This window comes from Garra rufa, chromosome 1 (assembly GCF_049309525.1).
Source record: "Garra rufa chromosome 1, GarRuf1.0, whole genome shotgun sequence".
Classification (NCBI taxonomy): domain Eukaryota; kingdom Metazoa; phylum Chordata; class Actinopteri; order Cypriniformes; family Cyprinidae; genus Garra; species Garra rufa.
In genome coordinates this window covers 10668332-10693095 of record NC_133361.1, presented here as the reverse complement: position 1 = coordinate 10693095, position 24764 = coordinate 10668332, and the positions used below count along the sequence as shown (strand labels likewise).

The following is a 24764-nucleotide window of genomic DNA, read 5'->3' as shown; positions in this document are numbered from 1 at the left end:
TTTGTATTTTTCATGGCATAGAAATAAAACAAACAATGCTGAAAAGTGTCCTACAGTCAGACCTGAGAGTCACTAATCCCTGGTGACACAGTAAGACAGACACAGAAACAGACTGAATCTTGTATTGCAACGTAAAAATTCTCCCCACAGACCTGCAGGTTTCATTGAGTCTTTTCAAACTGAAGGAGAAGTCAAGAGCCTCAAACAGTGAAGTCACCAGCTCTGGATTCTTTCTCGACTGGAGCGCTTTAACTAGAGTTAACAAACACTCCTCAGAACATCTGAAAAACACAATAAATACTTGATAAAAATTACTACTAACTTAACCTGATCATTGCAACTGAAAAAAAAAAAAAAATTTAACTACATAAACATATCTATAAAAGACTCATTGAGAACTTAAAACATGCTCAAAGTTACAACAACAACTTTATGTCAAATTTTGGTTGAATGGATTATGGGGACTGAAGCATGGAGTTCAACGGCCTGCGTTATTACACACAACAAGGCAAGGCAGAGATGAGCTGGATACAGTGGACAACACCAAAACATGCAAGAAGAACATGCAGTGGTGCATTAGATGACAATCAGACATAGAACAGAACTGAAGGACATAAACGAGAAGGATAATGAGAGAGGACAGGTGAGGTAAATTTGAAAGCCACACACTCAAACAAAGACAAGACTGAATGAAAAAAAAAATTAGTGTCACAAAATAAAGACCAACCTCAGATTAAGATTTTTTTTCTCACCTCAGCTGTGAGATGTAGGGCAGACACTGAAGGAAACTCTTCACTTCACTCTCTTTCTTTGAACATCCTCTCAGCTCTACTGGTTTCTTCTGTGTTTGTAGTTTCAGCACTTCCAGGAGGACGGAGCTCTTTCTCTGTGAGAGATCTATGATCCATTCATCAGGTGACTGGAAAACTGACTGTAATGCTGGAAGAAAACTCCTTCCTGTTTGAGTCTCATAGATCTTCACATGAGAGTAAAGATCCAGCAGGAAATAAGTCTGATCACCACCATCTTCATCAAAAGGGAATGTTTTGTAGCTGCACACAGATGAGATCAGAGTCCAGAATCTTGTTTCTGCATCTTTGTCAGTTCCTACTGCAGCAACACAGAGATACAGCAGAAATCTTACTGCAGACATCCTTGTTTCTTCATCAGAAATGCCCCCAAACCTAATAATACACAATCAAGAACCAAACACTTCATTCATTTGAGACAACTTACATCACATAATACATTACTACACATCAGAAACAAATAAATCATTCGACAAGACCAAGGGATCTAATTTAATAACTCTTTAGCTAAAATGTACTGCAGTAAGATGTCATTTGTGCAAAGTCCGTGGGTTTGAAGGAGGAAGATGGGGATTTTCTTGTCTTACGGCCCGTTCACATCAAGGACAGTAACTATGCTTTAATAATTGTTCATATTCTATAAGAACAGGTAAGTCCATACCATAGCTAGAAACAACAGCAACACAGAGGAACATAGAATTACTTTCATTGTTTTATTTATTTATTTTTCAGCTGATGAACAATAAAATCATTAAAGGTGGAGTAGGTGATTGTCTTCGAAAACAGTTTTTGTTATGCTGCTGGTTAAAAGTCTCTTCACATTCCAAGAGCAATCATTAAGTTAATTGGTCTAAATGTATTTATATGCATTTATATATTCTGTGGAAGGCAGGACCAAGAAAGTTTGTCCATTCAAAATGCTTGTTCTGAGTGTTTTCATTGACTTTCGTGCCTGTCAACATATGTGACCTGATCCAGCAAAATGAGAATGGATTATCAATGAAAAGAGGTGACCGTATGCTTTAATATGATATCCTATTTAACAGTCATACCTTGAATGGTTTTAAAGATATACCCATTTGAATTACGGTCCTCTGCTCTATTTTTCCAATTGAAATCCTGAAAAAAAAATTGCTTTTAAAGTTTTTTTGCCTGTTTTTTGTTAATATCTTTAAAAATCCATTGCATTTAAAGGGATAAACTATTTATTTTACAGCTTAATATGACCAAAGACGTATATTATATTGCATCTCTGTCTAGAGATCATCTTAAATATTACACAGTTAACCTTTTTTAATGGAACGTTGCGACTTCCGACCCATTTTTCCCATTTTCACATATGTATTTGCATACCTCTGCGCACCCTGTTCATGCAGACAACACACGTATCAGCGCATTCATGAACGCTTTCCAGACAAAGCAATAATGGCAGGCAAACATCAAAAACCTAATCTTCCATCCTGGTATTGCAATACTTTTACTAACTGTACTATAAAAAGTGTTCTAACGGTTATTGACGTGATTTGTAACAGCCACTAGAGCATTTATGGTTGTTTTGTGGCAGATTGAGGGAGGGTGGGATGTTTGCTTTCAGTGCTATCAGGCTAAAGTTAGCATTTCCAAGATCTCCTATTGCACCTTTAAGAGCCAATCAGAATCAATCTGATTTTAAAAAGATTGAGAATTTAGTGTCACACATCAAAACTGCAATGCACTTCTAATAAACGGATTATTACTGTCTGTTGATGTGGAGGCTAGTATCAGTGGTGGACGAAGTACACAAATCAAGTACTACAGTAAAAGTACAGATTCGTATAATAAAATATTACTCCAGTAAAAGTAAAAGAACTCCTTTTTCAATTTTTCTTGAATGAAAATACAAAAGTACTACATTTTTTGTGTACGCAAGTAAAAAAAGAACTGATATTCAGATTTATTCACTTGTTCATGCCTTTATCAGCAGCAGGGTGGACTATTGTAATGGTCTCCTCACCGGCCTTCCCAAGAAGACCATTAGACAGCTGCAGCTCATACAGAACGCTGCTGCCAGGATTCTGACTAGAACCAAAAAATCAGAGCATATTACACCAGTCCTCAGGTCCTTACACTGGCTTCCAGTTATGTTTAGGATCAATTTTAAAGTACTTCTACTCGTTTTTAAAGCACTCAATGGCCTAGGACCTACATACATTGCAAATATGCTCACTATATACAAACCTTACAGACAACTCAGATCACTAGGATCGAGTCAGTTAGTAATATCAAGAGTTCACACAAAACAAGGGGAATCTGCTTTTAGCTATTATGCCGCCCGCAGTTGGAACCAGCTTCCAGAAGAGATCAGATGTGCTAATATATTAGACACATTTAAATGCAGACTCAAATCTCATCTGTTCAGTTGTGCATTTATTGAATGAGCACTGTGCTACGTCCGAACAGATTGCATTATTTTATGTATAATCATTCTTACTGTGTTAATTAATTTTAAATAAACTTTTTAATCATTTTTAAATGTTCTTAAATTCTCTGTTTTATTGTTGTGATTATTATTATTGATTTTTATAATATTATAATTTTAATTTCTCTTCTACACTTACGTAAAGCACTTTGAATTACCATTGTGTATGAAATGTGCTATATAAATAAATGTGCCTTGCCTTACTGTGAAGCTTACACTGCAATGTACCTGAGAGAAAACAGATTTGACCTCAGTTTCACCAATAAGAAAAAAAAGTGTTTTAAAACTTGTGTTTTGCAGAATGTCAGTTATAAGAATATGAGAATAAGGCCTGAAATTAGGAGGAACATTAAGGAAAATATAGGTAACACTTTGCAATACTGGTGCACAAATATGCATTAATTCATGCTTAACTAATGCAGAGATAATCATTCGTTAATATATAACTAATGAAGAATTAAACCATTTATTAATAATTACTGTATTAGCAACAAATGATTATTCTGTATGATTCATAGTTTAAGTAATAAAAATAAAAAAAGTAAAGTGTCATAATGCATTCATTCCCTAATACTTTAGTTTATTAACTAATAATGTAAATTCATGTGTTAATTTCTACAATGGGTTCAAGCCATGAATGTGTCACGAGTCTGGTCTGTGTGTTTTCTGTGTCTGTGTTTTAAGGACTTTTGTTTTGTAGTTTTTGTGTCTCATCGTTCCCTGCCTCTGTGCTCCCTCATTTGTTGCCATGGTCACTCATTGTACTACACCCACTCCCCTGTTAGTTTCTATGGTTACCAATTAGATTTTTCCCCTGCTCTGTGTATAAATAGTCCTTGTGTTTCCTCTGTAGTTTGTCGGTTGTTAATGTTTTGTAATGGTTGTTTCTTGCCCGAGTCTAAGTTCCTGTGTTGGATCTATTGTTTCTTCATGGATTTACCAATAAACTACTGCATTTAGATCCTGTTTTGCCTCATCGTCTCTATAACTATATTACTTAACAATTAGTTAATAGTTATGTGCCTCAACAAGTAATCAGTCTATAGCTAACACTGAAACAAAACAGTCCCTAATCTAAAGACACTCATTAAGACCAGAAAACATGTTCCAGCTTATGCAGAAATCATATTTCACAATAACTGTAAGTTACCAGAGATTTTCTCACCTCAGCTGTGAGATGTAGGGCAGACACTGAAGGAAACTCTTCACTTCACTCTCTTCCTCTGAACATCTTCTCAGCTTCACTGGTTTCTTCTGTGTTTGTAGTTTCAGCACTTCCAGGAGGATTGGGCTCTTTCTCTGTGAGAGATCTATGATCCATTCATCAGGTGACTGGAAAACTGACTGTAATGCTGGAAGAAAACTCCTGCCTGTTTGAGTCTCATAGTTCTTCACATGAGAGTAAAGATCCAACAGGAAATCACTCTGAACATAATTATCATAATCCTCGTCATGAAAAGTGAAGGTGTTGTAGCTGCACACAGATGAGATCAGAGTCGAGAATCTTGTTCCTGCATCTTTGTCAGTTTCTTCTGCAGCAACACAGAGATTCAGCAGAAATCTTACTGCAGACATCCTTGTTTCTTCATTATAAATGTACCAGATCCTGATAAAACACAATCAAGAACCAAACACTTCATTCATTTGAGAAAACTTACATCACATAATACACTACATCACATCAGACACAAGTAAACTTAGAATTACTTTCTTTTTTCTAGCTGACAAACAAATAATTAATTGACAGTCAATCAGAATTAATCTGACTTTAAAGAGATTGAGCATTTAAAGTAACAGACAACAAAACTGCAGTGCACTTATAATAAACAGAAAATTACTGTCTGTTGGTTTGGAGGCTAGTATAATTATTGTTATAGTTAACATTATTAGTGTGAACAGGCCTTAATGTGTGAGAAACACTTCAATACAACGATGTGCAACATTTGTACACACAACACTTCACTTACTAATACTGTATTGTACTTCAATGTGTTAAAAACTTACTGCATAATAGTTATATAGCTGTTGTGCTGTTATGAGTGGATAGATTGTAAGGTTTGCTCACTAATTTTGTTGTATTTAATGCAATGACAGTAAAAGGAAATTCAATTGCAATGGACTGGAAAAAATTACAAGCACAGAACTTGAATGAATTCGACCAACTGCAGTTTAATTAGAAGATTATTCTTTGCAAACAGCAGCTATAAATGAAGATGGACTATTCATAAGAAGCTAAAGTGATGCATTAGACGAACAGAAATAAAGATTATGTGTGTCTTAAGTTTTTGTGCAATAACTGCATCCTTGAATAATAGCTATTTCTCCAATATATATGTGTCAACTTAATGGAATTAACAATAATTTGCATATTCATATCTAGGATTATGCATTATTAGTTGTATTATGAATATGCCTTATGAAATTATTATATTTATCATCATTCATCTTTTTGAGAATATGTATTCAGTGCCCTAACAGTTTTACCCTGACTGACCTTTTGAGACATGAGACTGCATGATGTTGCTATGTAGCTGTTATTTTTATACATTTTATTCATAAATCTTTGTAATGTGAAAAGGTCTCTAGATGATTTACACTATCTATTTTTTTAAAGATTAGAGGAAGTTTGGTTCGGTAGGTAAACATGCAAATTAGTAACGCCTTTCTTCACGAGAAATGTTGCTGAACAAAATTAGACCTAAAACCGAGCTGTGGACTTAGGAACAGGAAACTACATCTTCCTGGTCTGGTATTAGGATATAAGACGTGTTCAAAATGCACCCCTGACTTAGACTTCTTCTCCTTTCTCTGCATTCTCCTTCTTTTGCTCTGATACTGGGTGCTCCTAGACAGTCTGATATTTCTATTAGATTTCTAATCGATTTTTTATTTTGACTTAGATCTCTAATTCAACTTTGATTTGAATTCTAATTTGACTAATTAGATTATATTTGATTCCGTTTTATTGGAAGAAGATTGACAAATGACTTAATCATTGACAACTTGGAATCGGGAATTCATCTTTTTTAAGCAAATTCCATTTATTTTTAATAATGGATCCGGCAGTCATTTATGAAGTGATTCTTGTTGCTGTCTCTATTCCTATAACAGTTACAATTATTTTGGTATTCAAGGATATGAATGTCTTTTGAAACTTTGAATATATTTATTGAGTATATTGATGCACAGTTATTCTGTATCAATATAATGATTCATATTGATCTACTGATACTCAGCATCATGACTAGTGTTAACAGTTAACTCTTATTGTCAGCTACATCATTTAGCACATGTACTTGCATCAATATACTTCTTAAAAACAGCTAAAAATGTGGTGACTAGTGTTAAATGTTAACTGTTATATGCACTTTTGTAGCATCTGATGGTTGAATTTACAAAGATGCCTCATAAATGCACCCATAATTTGTGCTCAAACATCTACAGATATGATGAGAATTGACACCTACAGCTGTATCTCACCCTGAACAAAAACTGCTCTTAGATTTAGGTGTTCATCCAAAAATGAGATCAGATGTAGTGAATAGTCAGAATGCATCAGTCTATAGCCAACACTGAAACAAAACAGAACTCCTAATCTAAAGACACTCATTAAGACCAGAAAACATGTTCCAGCTTATGCAGAAATCATATTTCACAATAACTGTAAGTTACCAGAGATTTTCTCACCTCAGCTGTGAGATGTAGGGCAGACACTGAAGGAAACTCTTCACTTCACTCTCTTCCTCTGAACATCCTCTCAGCTCTACTGGTTTCTTCTGTGTTTGTAGTTTCAGCACTTCCAGGAGGACAGAGCTCTTTCTCTGTGAGAGATCTATGATCCATTTATCAGGTGACTGGAAAACTGACTGTAATGCTGGAAGAAAACTCCTGCCTGTTTGAGTCTCATAGTTCTTCACATGAGAGCAAAGATCCAGCAGGAAATCACTCTGATCCTGACGCTTATGGTCAAAAGGGAAGGTGTTGTAGCTGCACACAGATGAGATCAGAGTCGAGAATCTTGTTCCTGCATCTTTGTCAGTTTCTACTGCAGCAACACAGAGATTCAGCAGAAATCTTACTGCAGACATCCTTGTTTCTTCATTATGAATGCCCCAGATCCTGATAATACACAATCAAGAACCAAACACTTCATTCATTTGAGAAAACTTACATCACATAATACACTACTTCACATCAGACACAAGTAAACTTAGAATTACTTTCTTTTTTCTAGCTGGCAAACAAATAATTCATTGACAGTCAAAAGAGATTGAAGAGATTGAGCATTTAAAGTAACAGACGACAAAACTGCAGTGCACTTATAATAAACAGAAAATTACTGTCTGTTGGTGTGGAGGCTAGTATAATTATTGTTATAGTTAACATTATTAGTGTGAACAGGCCTTAATGTGTGAGAAACACTTCATTACAACGATGTGCAACATTTACACAACACTTCACTTACTAATACTGTATTGTACTTCAATGTGTTAAATACTTACTGCATAATAGTTATATAGCTGTTGTGCTGTTATGAGTGGATAGATTGTAAGGTTTGCTCACTAATTTTGTTGTATTTAATGCAATGAGAGTAAAAGGAAATTCAATTGCAATGGACTGGAAAAAATTACAAGCACAGAACTTGAATGAATTCGACCAACTGCAGTTTAATTAGAAGATTATTCTTTGCAAACAGCAGCTATAAATGAAGATGGACTATTCATAAGAAGCTAAAGTTGTGCATTAGACGAACAGAAATAAAGATTATGTGTGTCTTAAGTTTTTGTGCAGTAACTGCATCCTTGAATAATAGCTATTTCTCCAATATATATGTGTCAACTTAATGGAATTAACAATAATTTGCATATTCATATCTAGGATTATGCATTATTAATTGTATTATGAATATTCCTTATGAAATTATTATATTTATCATTATTCATCTTTTTGAGAATATGTATTCAGTGCCCTAACAGTTTTACCCTGACTGACCTTTTGAGACATGAGACTGTATGATGTTGCTATGTAGCTGTTATTTTTATACATTTTATTCATACATCTTTGTAATGTGAAAAGGTCTCTAGATGATTTAGACTATCTATTTTTTTAAAGATTAGAGGAAGTTTGGTTCGGTGGGTAAACATGCAAATTAGTATCGCCTTTCTTCACGAGCTGCAATTACATGAGTAATGTTGCTGAACAAAATTAGACCTAAAACCGAGCTGTGGACTTAGGAACAGGAAACTACATCTTCCTGGTCTGGTATTAGGATATAAGACGTGTTCAAAATGCACCCCTGACTTAGACTTCTTCTCCTTTCTCTGCATTCTCCTTCTTTTGCTCTGATACTGGGTGCTCCTAGACAGTCTGATATTTCTCTCAGATTTCTAATCGATTTTTTATTTTGACTTAGATCTCTAATTCAACTTTGATTTGAATTCTAATTTGACTAATTAGAGTATATTTGATTCCGTTTTATTGGAAGAAGATTGACAAATGACTTAATCATTGACAACTTGGAATCGGGAATTCATCTTTTTTAAGCAAATTCCATTTATTTTTAATAATGGATCCGACAGTCATTTATGAAGTGATTCTTGTTGCTGTCTCTATTCCTATAACAGTTACAATTATTTTGGTATTCAAGGATATGAATGTCTTTTGAAACTTTGAATATATTTATTGAGTATATTGATGCACAGTTATTCTGTATCAATATAATGATTCATATTGATCTACTGATACTCAGCATCATGACTAGTGTTAACAGTTAAAGCTTATTGTCAGCTACATCATTTAGCACATGTACTTGCATCAATATACTTCTTAAAAACAGCTAAAAATGTGGTGACTAGTGTTAAATGTTAACTGTTGTATGCACTTTTGTAGCATCTGATGGTTGAATTTACAAAGATGCCTCATAAATGCCCCATAATTTGTGCTCAAACATCTACAGATATGATGAGAATTGACACCTACAGCTGTATCTCACCCTGAACAAAAACTGCTCTTAGATTTAGGTGTTCATCCAAAAATGAGATCAGATGTAGTGAATGGTCAGAATGCATCAGTCTATAGCTAACACTGAAACAAAACAGAGCCCCTAATCTAAAGACACTCATTAAGACCAGAAAACATGTTCCAGCTTATGCAGAAATCATATTTCACAATAACTGTAAGTTACCAGAGATTTTCTCACCTCAGCTGTGAGATGTAGGGCAGACACTGAAGGAAACTCTTCACGTCACACTCTTCCTCTGAACATCCTCTCAGCTCTACTGGTTTCTTCTGTGTTTGTAGTTTCAGCACTTCCAGGAGGACGGAGCTCTTTCTCTGTGAGAGATCTATGATCCATTCATCAGGTGACTGGAAAACTGACTGTAATGCTGGAAGAAAACTCCTGCCTGTTTGAGTCTCATAGTTCTTCACATGAGAGCAAAGATCCAGCAGGAAATCACTGTCATAAAATATTTCAGTCCATCCATAACCATAAGAGCTGTTGCAGACTGATGTTAACAGTTTCAGCATCTGCTCTCCTGTCTGTGTCTCAATCTCTGCTGCTTTAATGAAGAGACTCAGAAGAAATTTGCTAAGAACACTTTTACTCAGATAAGTGAAACTGTAACAAAATGGAAATAAGAAATGTGAATAAACAGAGATATGACAGAACTTATTACAGCTATGATGTGACTGAATCATGTGAAATAACAATAAACAGTGTTTTGTTTCTGGGTTTCAGCTCACGTTTAACACTTTTTAAATTAGACTTTAAATGTCAAAACTGAATTTACAATTTTGATAACTGTACAAACTTTAAGTCTTGTTCCTGAAGAGACAGTACAAGGTGAAGTTTCATGAGACCTAGCAAAGCAGAAGTGCCACATTTAAATGGGGAATTAAATTATAATTCTATATAATAAATAATACTTTAAATAATAAAAATCCGGAGAAGTGATTTCAGTCCTCAGGAGCGGACAGCAATGACATTTAGTTGCTGCTAGAAAGCACTTATTCATTTCTATTTATTTGTCTTGCTATTTTTTTTTTTTTTTCATTTTAAATTTTTAGTTTTGATTGCACTTATCAAAATTAAAATACTAAGCCGACGACCAAGAGAAGCTTTATTTATTAGTATCGTTCCCTTCCTGAGCGTGCTGAGCCTTTTCTTTGCAATCTGTCCTGAGCATCCTAGGCTTGACTGAGACTAGTGTTGTTTTAGTCTAGTCAAGTTTTAGTCAACTAAAAGTCTGAGCATTTTAGTCTTATTTTAGTCAGAATTACCCATGACTATTTTAGTCTAGTTTTAATCGACGAAAACTGATTACATTTAGTCTATTTTTAGTAATGCAATTTTATTTAACCCAGTCAATATAGTGTAAGTACCTAGTAGTATAGACAAAACCAAAGTTTTCTTTTAGCTAAACCCATTTCAAACAAGGTTATCGTATTATATTTTTGTTACCTAATTTGAATTTACAACATTTATTTTACTTACCAAACATGTTAGAAGTACACACAAATAAATAAAAATTAAATAAAAACAATAAATAAAATAGCATCACATGACAATGCCAGGAAAAAAAAAAACTTAGAAACAAGGTTTGAATGGTCAATCTACAATGTACTAAAATTAGTGATGTGACGTTCGACACAGAAGCTTCGAATAATAATATGAATCAACTTAACAATATTCTTAATTTACTTGATTATCTATGCATACAATAATCTTTTGTACATTGGTTTAAGTTTATTTACAGATTAATTAATTTATAAATTTTTCTTTTGGTTTTCTTAGCATAATTTTTTAAATTTTTTTTATGAAATTGTGCAAAAATTGCTTGGACAACTGGGATGCAAAAGAAACGTTTTCCACCTTTGACCACAAGATGTCATTAGTGTACAACGTGTTGAAAAGCTTCGAGTAATTAACCCTTTTAGATACAGTTGATCCCGTTGGTGCTTTGAAAAGCTTTTTTTTTTTTTTTTTAGTAGAAAAAAAATGTATGTGTTCTTCCTTCTTTTCCCCCAAATATGAACCCCTCTGGCCAGCCATTGGTCCCTTTATCTGTGTCAGACTTAACTTGGTTTGTGGGCGTCTTCTAGATAATGCAGCGAGTGGAGCTTGAGGGAGTGACGTCGCTCGCCTGCGGTTTAGGCTAGAAGAGATACAGCTCTGGCTACTGGGCATGCGCACATCCATCTAACATTATAACATTTCGTTTCGTCTCGTTTTCGTCAACGAAAATAAAGAGACATTTTAGCATAGTTTTTATTTTCTAAACAACATTTAGTCTCGTTTTTAATCGTCAACGATATTTCATCATACATTTTATATAGTCTTCGTCACATGACCAGCATTTTCATTTCGTCTCGTCTCGTTTTCGTCATGTGATTAAAGGTTCGTTGACGACGATATTTAGTCATAATTTTCGTTGACGAAAGCAACACTAACTGAAACCTGGATTCATCCAGAAGACTCAGCAACCCCAGCTGCTCTATCTAATAACTTCTCCTTTATCTCACACCCCATGTCAGACTGGGAGAAGTGGTGGTACTGGATTGCTCATTTCTAACAACTGGAAATACTCAACCCATTCTCCCTTATGCAATTATAACTTATTCGAATCTCATTCAATCACTGTAACATCTTCTATCAAACTCCATGTTGTGGTAATTTACCACCCTCCTAGTCAACTCTGCATCTTTTAGAGGAGCTGGATGGGCTGCTGTCCTCATTTCCAGAGGATGGCAGTCCACTTTTAGTCTTTGGGGACTTTAACATCCTAGCTTCATTTGATCTCAAACGCGTTGTCACTACATGCATTCACAAATCTGCCCACCAACTTGCCTTAATTTACACACGCAATTGTATTACAGACAACATCTCGGTCAAACCCCTACACATCTCTGACCACTTCTTCATTACATTTAACTTACATCTTGCTACTGGTGTACCTCCAACCCTGTTACTTTTAGACGTTGGTTATCTGATGTCTTCTTCAACACATTATCCAGTCAGAGATACTACAAAAACTCAAGAAGCAGTTTCCTCCATCTCCACTATCCAATCGACTCATACAGCAGCTGTTTTGTGGTCGCACATTGGCTGTTATGAAAGTACTGATGTAATCATTTAGCTGTCATCATCCCAATTCATATCTTGAACTGGATGTTGGCTCAATGAACTGATAGAGAATGTAAGTATAATGAATCATATTGATCTACTGACCCACACCATCATGACTAGTGTTAACAGTTAACTCTTATTGTCAGCTACATCATTTAGCACATGTACTTGTTTGGCAGCATCTAATGGTTCAATCTACAATGACGGCCTATTAATACACCTATAATTTATGTTTATACATCTACAGATATGATGAGTATTGCTCAAAAACTCCACTTAGATTTAGTCGGTTACAATAAATAAATAAATAATCAGACGTAGTGAATAGTCAGAATGCATCAGTCTATAGCTAACACTGAAACAAAACAGAGCCCCTAATCTAAAGACACTCATTAAGACCAGAAAACATGTTCCAGCTTATGCAGAAATCATATTTCACAATAACTGTAAGTTACCAGAGATTTTCTGACCTCAGCTGTGAGATGTAGGGCAGACACTGAAGGAATCTCTTCACTTCACTCTCTTCCTCTGAACATCCTCTCAGCTCTACTGGTTTCTTCTGTGTTTGTAGTTTCAGCACTTCCAGGAGGACGGAGCTCTTTCTCTGTGAGAGATCTATGATCCATTTATCAGGTGACTGGAAAACTGACTGTAATGCTGGAAGAAAACTCCTGCCTGTTTGAGTCTCATAGTTCTTCAGATGAGAGCAAAGATCCAGCAGTGCATTGTTGTTTTTTTTTGGTATGTATCGTTCTCTCACCTCAAAAAGTCTGCAGTTGCACTGAGATGATTTATGGAAGAATTCTACAAAGAATGTGATTTGCTTCTGTGGGTCTTTACAAGTCTTTATCCTGCAACAAAGAAATCAAACATAAGAGCATGTACTTATTGACTTGACTGATTTTTTATTTATTTATTTTTTTTATTAGTACATATATATATATATATATTAGTGGTTAACGCGACTCTTATCGGGCGATAAAAAAAATATCGCCATTAATCTATTCTGAAAATTGGGTTGGGAGCAGGGTCTAAACTACGCAAGATATGATGATGACTGTCACCTTGATATTTTAGCGCGGATGACGTATACCTAGTTGAATTGCACTGTAGGGGGCGATAACGAGTCTTCAACTTCTGTGAAGTGACCACATCAAATGAGACGTGCAATCATGGATGCAGCTATGAAGCCGCTTCAGGGCATGTGCGTTGCTAGACCCTTTTTACCGGGGCATGTGCCACAGTGAAAATCTGCTGTGCCCCAGTAAAATCTCAAGTTTGAGTTATAATTTACTTTGATAATCCCGAAATAAAGACATTAAACAATATATGCGACAACTGAATTGACGCTTCTAAAAGCAACGCAGTTTAATCGAAGACTATGCACACAGATAGGCTATCCATACCCGTGAGCGTCTGTGTATTTAGCGGCAACACGCACGTCGTGCAGCCTTTTGCGCAGAAGTACTTGGTTACACAAGTTTGTAAAGGTAATTATGTTTTAAATGCAATTGTCAAGCAGTTTGTGATGCATTTTGGAAACAGGAGATGAGCGCCTGATCTTATGCACCACCTGAAGACTTCCTTTTAGTCATTATTTGGGTAGCACACATATTCTGAATGCCTTCAGCAGAATTCAAATTAGCCATTTTAATCTAAATTGAAAAAAATAATCTATGCCCACCCCTAATATATATATATATATATATATATATATACACACACATTTGAATAATTACAAAACCATATCAAATCACTCAAATGTCAGACAATATTTTTTTATCTTGCCATAATGTGTGTCTATGCTTTGTGCCTTGCTTCAAGAATTTTTATGAGATTTACAACAACTTTGCAAAATGCTAACTTATTTCTACAAAGGGTACACAGCATATTAGTTACTAAGCTAAATGCAACAGAGACAAAGAAACCCCTGAAACCGTAACTCACTGACCTGCCTACATTCACACAGTACAAGATGAGAGAGACAGATTGACCACTGAATACACATGAGAGTAAATAGGCTTATTTGAGATTAGGAAAGTGCACAGAACAATTACAGTGACATGCATTCACTACACAAACACATTTTGGGTACACCTTAGACTTATATTATATCTTTTAAGAAAGGTCCCCTTTAAAACACTAGAGCTAGATTAGAGTTAACCATTATGATTTCTAGTACCTGATGTTTGGTGAGCAGCTGAGCATCATGTCCATTCCCACATCAGCTATGGTACAGTCCTCCAGATTCACATAAACCTCTTTATCTCTGGATTGACTGACCACGTAAGACAAAGCACAACACTGATGAGGATCAAGATCCACTTCTGGTTCAAGCTGATGGTCCATCTTCTCCAGGAATATTAAACAGGCTTTATGAGACTGGAGCTCATACAAACATTGACACACATAGACAAGATCAAACTCTTCATTCTCACTCTGAGGTTGAAGAAACGTGTCCAAAAGCTTCTCAATCAACCAATCAGATGTTTTCTTTATCTGATCTTCTGGGAAGAGACACTTGAGGAGTCTGGTGTTGTGTTCACTCAGAAGTCCACATAAGAAAGGAAGAACATGTCTCATGTGTTTATGCTCCTCAGTCTGACAGAGCTCTAGGACTTTCTCAATTTCATCTGGATGTCCAAGAAGCCACAAAGCTGAGAAGAACTCCTGCATTGTGTTGTGGAGAAACGCACAGTATGTCATTGCAGATGTTGGTGAGTCTGTTGTTGTGATCATTTTCAGAAAAGCATGACTAATGTCTTTCTCATCACTGATTATATCTGTAAGGTTCAGGCACTTCTTCTTAGTTGCATTGAAAGCTTTTTCCATCAGTGGATAAATCTGATCTTTCTTCTGTATCAGGTATAAATCTAATTGTTTATTTTGTTTATTCCCATGTTTCTTCACAGCAAGACGGAAAATGTGGATGTACATTTCAGTGACTGTGTGTGGATGGTTGCATTCAGGGTAATTTTTTTTAAACATGATCAAGTCTACAATCATGAATGCATACAATGGAACATGACTGAGACTGAACAGCTCCTGATTCTTCAAAACAACATCTAGAAGAACAGGATCATGACCCAACATCTTCTTATAGTAAGTCTGAATAGACTCTTCACTGAATCCTTGGACATATATTGTCTGTGTCGGCCATTCAGAGAAAAGAGGATCATCTTCCACCTCTGATCTGCATGTGACCACGATTTTGGCATCAGGCAGGAGATCGTGGTTCATGATCTTCCATAAGATGGAATTTTCCTCTAAATCCATCACACCATCAAACACAATGACAACATTCTCAGAGTTTTCCTCAATATCTTGAAATACGTCTTTTCTGTCTTTTTCCATTGGTTTTGAATACACATCAAACAAAAGAGATTCCAAACTGGCAACACTATTGTGGGCCAAAACACCTTCATCAAAGTAAAACATGTAGTCTATCTGTCTGTCATCCTTCTCTGCCCAAAGACGCAACATTTCCTGGACAACTGTAGTCTTTCCTACTCCAGGTTTGCCTATGATGAGGATGCTCTTGTCTTGCCACTTCAGGAGATCTTCAGGTGATAGTTTTTGTTCCTCATTAGGAATGTAAGCTCTCAGTTTTTTGGGCCGTAGTTTTTTGCACTTTTTGTTTTTCAATGTTATTTTGCTTTGTGGTTTCATGACAGAGTCAGTCTTTAAAACAAGAGGTATAAAACTTAAGTTTCCTTGTACCTCGTCATCCAGATATTTACGGAAGCATGTTCTTTGGTTCTTCAGGATACGTATTGCTTTCCTCTTGAGTCGTGTCTGGTACATTTGGCAGGGCTTTGTACCTAAAATAGCAATAAAACCATAAAAACAAATATTAAATTAAAGCTGCAAGCAGGGATGAAAGGGCCCTTGCAGCTGGGCTCATCGCCTACTAGTGGCTTTAGGCAAACAGCAAAAGGTGAGCAGTACAGGTGCCGGTCATATAATTAGAATATCTTCAAAAAGTGGAATTATTTCACTAATTCCATTCGAAAAGTGAAACTTGTATAATGTATACATTCATTCCACACAGACTGATACATTTCAAATGTTTATTTCTTTTAAGTTTATATTTGACTATAACTGACAACTAATGAAAACCCCAAATTCAGTATCTCAGAAAATGTAAATATTGTAAAAAGGTTCAGTATTGAAGACACCTGGTGCCTCACTCTAATCAGCTTATTAACTCAAAACACCTGCAAAGGCCTTTAAATGATTTCAGTCTAGTTCTGTAGGCTATACGATCATGGGGAAGACTGCTGATTTGACAGTTGTCCGAAAGATGACCATTGACACCTTGCACAAGGAGGGCAAGACACAAAAGGTCATTGCAAAAGAGGCTGGCTGTTCACAGAGCTCTGTGTCCAAGAACATTACTAGAGAGTTGAATGGAAGGAAAAGGTGTGGTAGAAAAAAAAATGTACAAAAAATAGGGATAACCGCACCCTGGAGAGAATTGTGAAGCAAAACCCATTCAAAAATGTGGGGGAGACTCACAAAGTGTGGACTGCGGCTGGAGTCAGTGCTTCAAGAACCACTACGCACAGACGTGTGCAAGACATGGGTTTCAGCTGTCGCATTCCTTGTGTCAGGCCACTCTTGAACCACAGACAGTGTCAGAAGCGTCTCGCCTGGGCTAGGGACAAAAAGACTGGACTGCTGCTGAGTGGTCCAAAGTTATGTTTTCTGATGAAAGTAAATTTTGTATTTCCTTTGGAAATCAGGGTCCCAGAGTCTGGAGGAAGAGAGGAGAGGCCATGATGCTTGAGGTCCAGTGTAAAGTTTCCACAGTCAGTGATGGTTTGGGGTGTCATGTCATCTGCTGGTGTACGTTTTAGAGCACGTCGTGATTCCTGCTGCTGACCAACTTTATGAAGATGCAGATTTCATTTTCCAACAGGACTTGGCACCTGCACACAGTGCTAAAGCTACCAGTACCTGGTTAAGGGACCATGGTATCCCTGTTCTTAACTGGCCAGCAAACTCGCCTGACCTTAACCCCATAGAAAATCTGTGGGGTATTGTGAAGAGGAAGATGCAATAATCTGTATGCAGCAGATCTGAAGGCCACTATCAGAGCAACCTGGGCTCTCATAACACCTGATCAGTGTCACAGACTGACCAAGTCCATGCCACGCCGCATTGCTGCAGTAATTAAGGCAAAAAGGACCCCCAAAAAAGTATTGAGTGCTGTACATGCCTTGGGGTTTCCATTAGTTGTCAGTTATAATCATCAAAATTAAATGAAATAAACACTTGAAATTTATCAATCTGTGTGGAAAAAAATGAATGTATACATTATTCAAGTTTCACTTCTTGAATGGAATTAGTGAAATAAATCAACTTTTTGAAGATATTCTAATTATATGACCAGCACCTGTATGCTTTTAATATAGTAGATATAGGATAAATATTTCAAAGTCATTTATATGTGCGAAACTACATGCTGCCAGCATGTGGATGTCTTCAGGAGTGTTATCACTGTGTTATGTGAATTGAAGTCAGGGGCAGATTGAAGATTGTACATTTAAGTTACATTAAGTGCAGAGTATGACATATTCCATTGTCAAGAGGTGGCGCTATGATTATAACTGTATACTGGTCTGTAGATGTGTTCAGGCATGGACTCCTACCAAACATGTGAAATTTCGTGCAGAGTGGACATTGCATGCTTAAGTGTCATTAAGCTGTTTAAAAGCATTATAAAGCACAATAAAGTTTTCATTCACTATATTCCAAGTCTTGTGAAGTCATACGATAGCTTAATGTGAGGTACATACGGATATTTAAGTTGTTACACTAAAGTTCACACAAACCATGCATGAGAAAATAACTGCTGTGGCGGTCAGTCAATTATTCAGCCTTCAAACCCTGGTCGCGTTTGGTTACGACAGTCAGTTTAGTAAAGCTCTCTCCAAGATTATTCTGTGTTTCCATTACTATGCTTCATTTATGGATAAATGTCAATGATTTTGCATAAAAAGACTTTATCATGCCAGAGTTTAATGATGTTTCTAAATAAGCTTTTGGGCATGTTTAGGCCCTCAAAAATGCAGTTTTGGAATAATGATAATAATAAACGGAGCAATTCCAATAGGGTCCTTGTACCACCAGTGCTCGGGTCCTAAATATAATGTGTTAACTTCACCTAAATGTTTTTTTTTTCCACTTTTCTACTCACCAAATGAATAGCTGGCCTCTATACCTTCCACTCTGAAGGGAAAACGGTTGATCCAGGAGTGTAAATCAGGATGTAATGTCCTGTTTAAATTGACACACAGAATATTGAGTAATATCTCACTGGCCTCATCACCTTTCTTAATGACCCAGTCCAATATACATCTGGCTTTATCAAACTCTGTCCTCTCGGCTTTGAGGTCATCAATCTCATAGTCATTGAAAACATTCTTCTGATAAAGATTCTCAATGATCAAAGGAAGGTTTTTCATGTGTTTGACCAGGTCTTTCCAGGCGTTTCGGAGGTACTCAGTAGCAGATTTCTGTGCCATACTGCAGGCATTTCAAACCTGAAGGAAAACACATACGTTTAAGTACATTCACATAAAACATTTTAATGATCTTTATCATTTTACACTTTAGTTCACATTTTATATTGTCACTCGGTTTTTAAATATGAACAAAACACTCACTAAACTCACTAGTCTAAATTGCCCACACATTTACAAAATAAAAATATTATGAATATAAATAAAGCTGCATAGTCTGTCCCGGTGGAATAGAAACCATCAAAGAGTTTGTAATGGTTTTAGAGTTATAATGGGAATTCATTTATTTATTATTGTCCATATTCATTTTTAATTTATTTACGTATTACTTTTTGTGTTTATATTTTATTTATGCATTTATAATTCATTTATTTTTAAATGAATTTATGCATATGTATGTGTATTTATTGACTATATTTATTCACACTTGCATTAATTTCCATTTTTTTAAATGTATTTATTTTTACTATGTGTGTTTTTAATCAAGTCATTTACTTATTTTCCTGTAATTACATTTATTTATTTGCAGGTGATCCTCCATTTTTATGGTTTTAAAAGTTGATGGTTTGATAATGTTTAATGGTGTTAGTAGTGGAAACCATTGGAATTTCTTTGATAGTTTCTATTGTTTCTTTCTGCAGGGCTTTATATGCATATACGCTTATGTATCATAATACTCGCAAGCACAGCTTGTTATTTATTTTTTGTAGCTGTACCTAGGGCTGCTCGATTTTGGCAAAAATCATAATCACGATTATTTTGGTCAATATTGTAATCACAATTATTTAAACGATCATGACAGGCTCCAAAACTTTACATAGTGATTAATTTAAAGATAGCAATACAGCAAAAAAGATACAAAAAAAACGGTGCTTTAAGTCTAAAGTAGTCTAATTGAATGTGATTATTTGAATGTAAAATAAACTTCACTGTAATAGTTAAACATGCTTTGTTTCTTATTAAAACTAAAAACGTCCTTCATTCAAGAGCAGTGAGTGATGTTTCTCTTTGTATTTTTACGTTTTATTCATATTAGGCACAGAGACGGCAGAAGGACTATTATTGTTGCCGCTTTGACCACACGGACCCATTATACTGTTACACACGTATTTTCACTCTCAACTGTTTATGATCATTTAAGACATAACTGACAAGAGTTTATATGAATAATCACCAAGCGCCTCATTTTGAAATATTTTTGCGTGTATTTGACCGTTTAGGCGCACCCTGAGCTAAAAGAAAACTTTACATGTCGGTGATATGCTCCGTCTCTGAGCGCATTCACAGAACAAGTATTCTTATGCGCTATTTAAATCACAACATCAAAGAAACATGAATTAAAGCTGCGAGCAGCGATGAACGGGCCCTCGCACCCGGGCTCACCGCCGACCGGTGGCTTCAGGAAAACAGCAAACGGTGGGCAGTATGCTTTTAATACAGTAAATATAGAAAAAATATGTCATAAGTCATTTAAATGTGCCAAACTTGCCGCTGCCAGCTGGTGGCGCTATGCCTATAACTGATTATTGGCATGTAGATGTGTTCAGGCCAGCACTATTATCAAACATATGAAGATTGGTGCAGATTGACCTTGGTATGTTTGAGTTAGTGAAATATATGAGATATCCTGCTGCCAACAGGTGGGGCTATGATAATATCTGAATATTGGTCTTTAGGTGTCTTCAGGCCAGGACTCTTACCAAACCTGTGAATTTTGTGGCAGATCAGACATTTTCAGGCTAAGTTATAACCACTTCTATGTCTATGCAGAAACATCAAACTTTGTCAGGCCACCACGGACATGCCCTTTAATGAAAACTCAAGATCTTCACAATTTAACATCTCTAAGGCCTCAAGATCAGACTGACCAAATATAATGTTGATTTAATTAAATGCAATCAATGCAAGGACTTCAGATAGATGCCAACTGTGAACCAGTATGCTACAAATTCCCTATTTTCTTATGATGAACATTGAATTACATTGAACATGTAATTCATGATGATAGCAAAATGTTATTATTGCTTCCTTTACATCCACCACTTCTGCTTAAATGTCATTGTTACCTATCTGAACAATTTTTGTATAATATATTTTTGTATAAAATCAATTTTTGTCATAACTAAGAATCAATAAGGAAGACGGTGCCCAGTTGGCACATGCATTCACAGTAACCATCTGCTAGTTTGGATTTTAAGTTTACAGAATTGAAAGGGTTACACTTTAAAATCAACACACAGACACATACACACAAAATATAAAATGTTGCCATCCAGTTTCATTTGTTAAAATTAACTATATCAGTTAACATGACCAATAAATAAATAGCATTTATTAATGTTAATTAATATTAAGCTAAAAAAAAGTATTCATATAAAGTTTATGTACTGTGAATTAACATGAACATGAACACAGTTCATGTGGGTGTACAGCAATACACAATAAAGTGCTCTATAAACGCTTTCTTTCAAAATATCTTTAAAAATCAAGTTGAGTATTTTAACGGGGTGATACATATATATAACTGATCTTAAAATGATGGTTTTCAGATGTTTTGAATAGATAACAGTAACGTTTGTTTTGTTGTCAAAGTTTGTCTTAATGTTTTATTATTATTATTTTATATTCAATAAATAACACTATGTAAATATTGTCTATCAATGAAGATAAATTGATCATGCTAAAAAGTTGTATTTTTAAAAATATTTTATTATGTGACTGAATAGGACAAGTTCATGGTACAGTAAAGTAAAAAATAAATAAAAAACAACAACTGCAAAATACGAACAATGAAAGACTTAGTGACCCTTTATATTTTCTCAAAATATCAGACTCTCAAAGATCAGACATATTTATGTAATTACACTACATACAGTATGTGCAATTTTGGTTCAAAGATGATCTGTAGAATGGCTCTCTACTCTGTCACCCTCTCTGCCTCTCACCCCTCCCCCCTGCAATAATGAGCTTCTCTGTGCCTGACTGAACGCACACACATACTGTAGAGACATTCACCAGAGTGACAGCAGGTTTCTGAGTTATCTTTTTAATTTTCTTTAATTCATTGAAGCTTGTATAAAATTTATATTTCCAGCACTTGCTCAGAATGATTAGATCTCTGTGTGAAAAAAGTTTTAAAGAGTTTGGATGCTGCACTTTAAAGATATAAAAAATTAGGGTTATGTTTTTTACTACATCTTTAAAAAATCACCACGTCAACACCGTTCGAGATATCCCAAATCCACTCGCAATTTAACATCTTCAGAATCTTCTCTTCATGTTAAAAAAGTTTGGTGTGAACAGCTGGTTGTTCTTAGGAGTAGTGTGAATTTGTTTACTACCTGATTTTTCAAAAAATCCACCTTCAAATCAAAATAGCCGGCTTTCTGTTGGTCTTAGCTAATGAGTTTTATTTAGAAAGTTGTCCAGATTGATGAGAACAATATAAGTACAGAGTTTGGTGACTGTAGGAAAAACTAACCCCCCAACTTTTGTCAAAAGATGGCGCTATAGAGTGCCTGCTCCACGCCCATTTATGACCTTTTGCCAGTGTCTAACTATCATTAATATTGATGTGTGTGTTGAGTTTCATGAAATTCTAAGCATGTTATCTGCCGCGAAAAGACAGGAATGTAATTTTAAAGTTTGACACGTTGCCATGGCAACAGCATTTGATTTATCATCGACCCCTTTACATATTCTTATCGGCCGTGTTTTGACATGATTTTGATGAAGTTTAAAGAAAATCGAGTAAAATTAAGAGGCTGATTTCAAAGCATTTTGAAAATGACACGTTTCCTGCCGCCAGTTGGTGGCGCTATAACTTTGACTCATAATAGTCACATTTATGGAATCGGCATCATACAAGGAACAAACTGGTGAAGTTTCATCAGAATCAGGCAATGTGTGCAACAGTTATTAGACACTTCCTGTTTCTCATTTCTCGCCATAACTTTGTCGCCTTGCCACGGCCAAACCGTTCGAGATATCAAAAATCTCCTCGCAATTTAGCGTCCCCAATGTCTTGAGATCATGCTGACCGAGTTTGGTGACAATCCCATGGAATTCCTGGGAGGAGTACGTTAAATTCCAGAGCATGCGCTTTTTAAACAGCCCTAAATATCTCACTTCCTGTTGCCTGGAGCCCATGACATAGAGTACAAAAGTTGTTCAGCTCGATGAGTTCTATATGTGTACCGAGTTTCATATGAGTACGTGCAAGTATGTGTGCGCAGTACATCAAGTTTTCAAACTGTGTTCCAGGGGGCGCTGTAGAGGCCCTGAACCACGCCCGGGTCCCAGCCTCTGTGGCGTCCGGACGACGGCAGATTCCGACGTGTGTGCAAATTTTCAAGAGTTTTTGAGTATGTTAAGGCCCCCAAAAGTGCCCCAACGGTTGAAAAAAAAAAAAAAAAAAAACAAATAAGAATCCTTAGAAGAACAATAGGGCCTTCGCCCTTTTGGGCTCGGGCCCTAATAAATCAAGCACGTCCTGTTTCATGAAAGTAACGTTACATGATTTAGCTGATTTGCGTGTATGGAGGAGCGAAAGCGCACCACTGGTAAGGGGGCGGAGTGGGGCTTAATAATCGTTTCATCTCGATTAGTGCATTTTCATGATCGTTTGAAGCAGAAATCGAAATTGAAACCGAATTTCGATTAATTGCACAGCCTTAGTTGTACCAACTCAGATTTCAAAGTCATTCATCCCTCAGGTAAATCCAGGCTAAGGTTGTTTGCTCTTCAGATTTTATATTAATTTTAACAACGATTTTGAACCCCGAAGAAGCTCAGTTCCATCCAGGTTTCGAGACGAAATCGAAATTCGTGTCAAGCTGTACATAACTGCAGTCAGATTGTGAAAACTAAATTAATTCGTTTCACATCATTCTCAAAAGCATGCAGGGGTCTCAAACTCCCACACACAATTATACGTATATAGGTCTACGTCGTATAATATATATATATATATATATATATATATATATATATATATATATATATATATATTAGTGGTGGGCCGTTATCGGCGTTAACGTGCTGCGTTAACGTGAAACTCTTATCGCGCGATAAAAAAAATATCGCCGTTAATCTATTCTCAAATTTGGGTTGGGAGCTGGGTCTAAACTACGCAAGCTATGATGACTTTCACCTTGATAGTTTAACGCGGATCTATACCGAAGACTATAGAATGGTCGCCCGTTTAAGTCTCCTCCGCCAAAACACAAACGGGATCGCGTCGTCCTCCATTCATAAAACAGTGGCGGTTCTAGACAACTGTAACTTGGGGGGCCAGGCAGGGGCCACTTATGTTTTTAGGGGGCACGCTTACATTTGTTATGATTATTTTTCAGTCATTTTTCATTAATGTTTTCTCTAAAAGCACACTAATAAGTGTTTGATTAATTTAAGATGACTAAAGTCATAATCGAAGTAAACACAAATAGAAATAAGGCAGGTGAAGTATTCCTATTTTAGTCGCATTATCATAGACATGTTCACACCTTCACTATTCCCTATTCCACTATTATATCACTATTCCCATTGTGTAGGACTTTTTGCCACATTTTGTGACAGAATACACACGCTCTCAGTTGGTTGCACAAGCATATGCTCTGTTTTCATTTTTATTTATTTATTTATTTCATTTTATTTAATCAATGCTCATTGCTGATAGTTTGTCTTTTATCATTTATAGTTTTATGGTAACAGTTAACATTTTTCATAAGTATTATTTGTGATTTTAATTTTGTGAATGGATATTTCTCTTTTGTAATGGCTTAGGATGCTTTTCCCTTTTATTTCAAATTCACGATCTTGGTTTTGCTTATATTGCTACACCT

At 35.8% G+C, this 24764-nt stretch overlaps 2 protein-coding genes across 2 annotated transcripts in view; one reads left to right on the top strand and one right to left on the bottom strand.

Annotated features, from left to right (window-relative positions):
• LOC141330426 (uncharacterized) overlaps positions 1 to 24764 on the top strand; it is a 392843-nt gene that overhangs the window by 353094 nt on the left and 14985 nt on the right. The gene's annotated exons all lie outside the window — the stretch shown is intronic.
• On the bottom strand, positions 73 to 18938 carry LOC141346064 (uncharacterized). The gene is made up of 9 exons (XM_073851012.1): positions 18597 to 18938; positions 14577 to 16215; positions 12865 to 13245; positions 9467 to 9886; positions 6955 to 7254; positions 4433 to 4873; positions 753 to 1052; positions 153 to 281; positions 73 to 79 (listed from the first exon to the last, which is right to left on the bottom strand). Exons 1-9 carry the CDS (start codon positions 18922 to 18924, stop codon positions 73 to 75), a joined length of 3945 nt encoding a protein of 1314 aa, XP_073707113.1. The 5' UTR covers positions 18925 to 18938.

Excerpts from the sequence above, each read along its gene's own strand:
- LOC141346064 (XM_073851012.1), bottom strand. The coding sequence starts at position 18,924 with ATGGCACAGAAATCTGCTACTGAGTACCTCCGAAACGCCTGGAAAGAC. Across the intron at positions 13,246-14,576 it reads AGCTGCTCACCAAACATCAG|GATAAAGACTTGTAAAGACC; the intron begins GTACTAGAAATC and ends TCTTTGTTGCAG. Across the intron at positions 9,887-12,864 it reads CCCTACATCTCACAGCTGAG|TTTCACTTATCTGAGTAAAA; the intron begins GTCAGAAAATCT and ends ATTTTGTTACAG.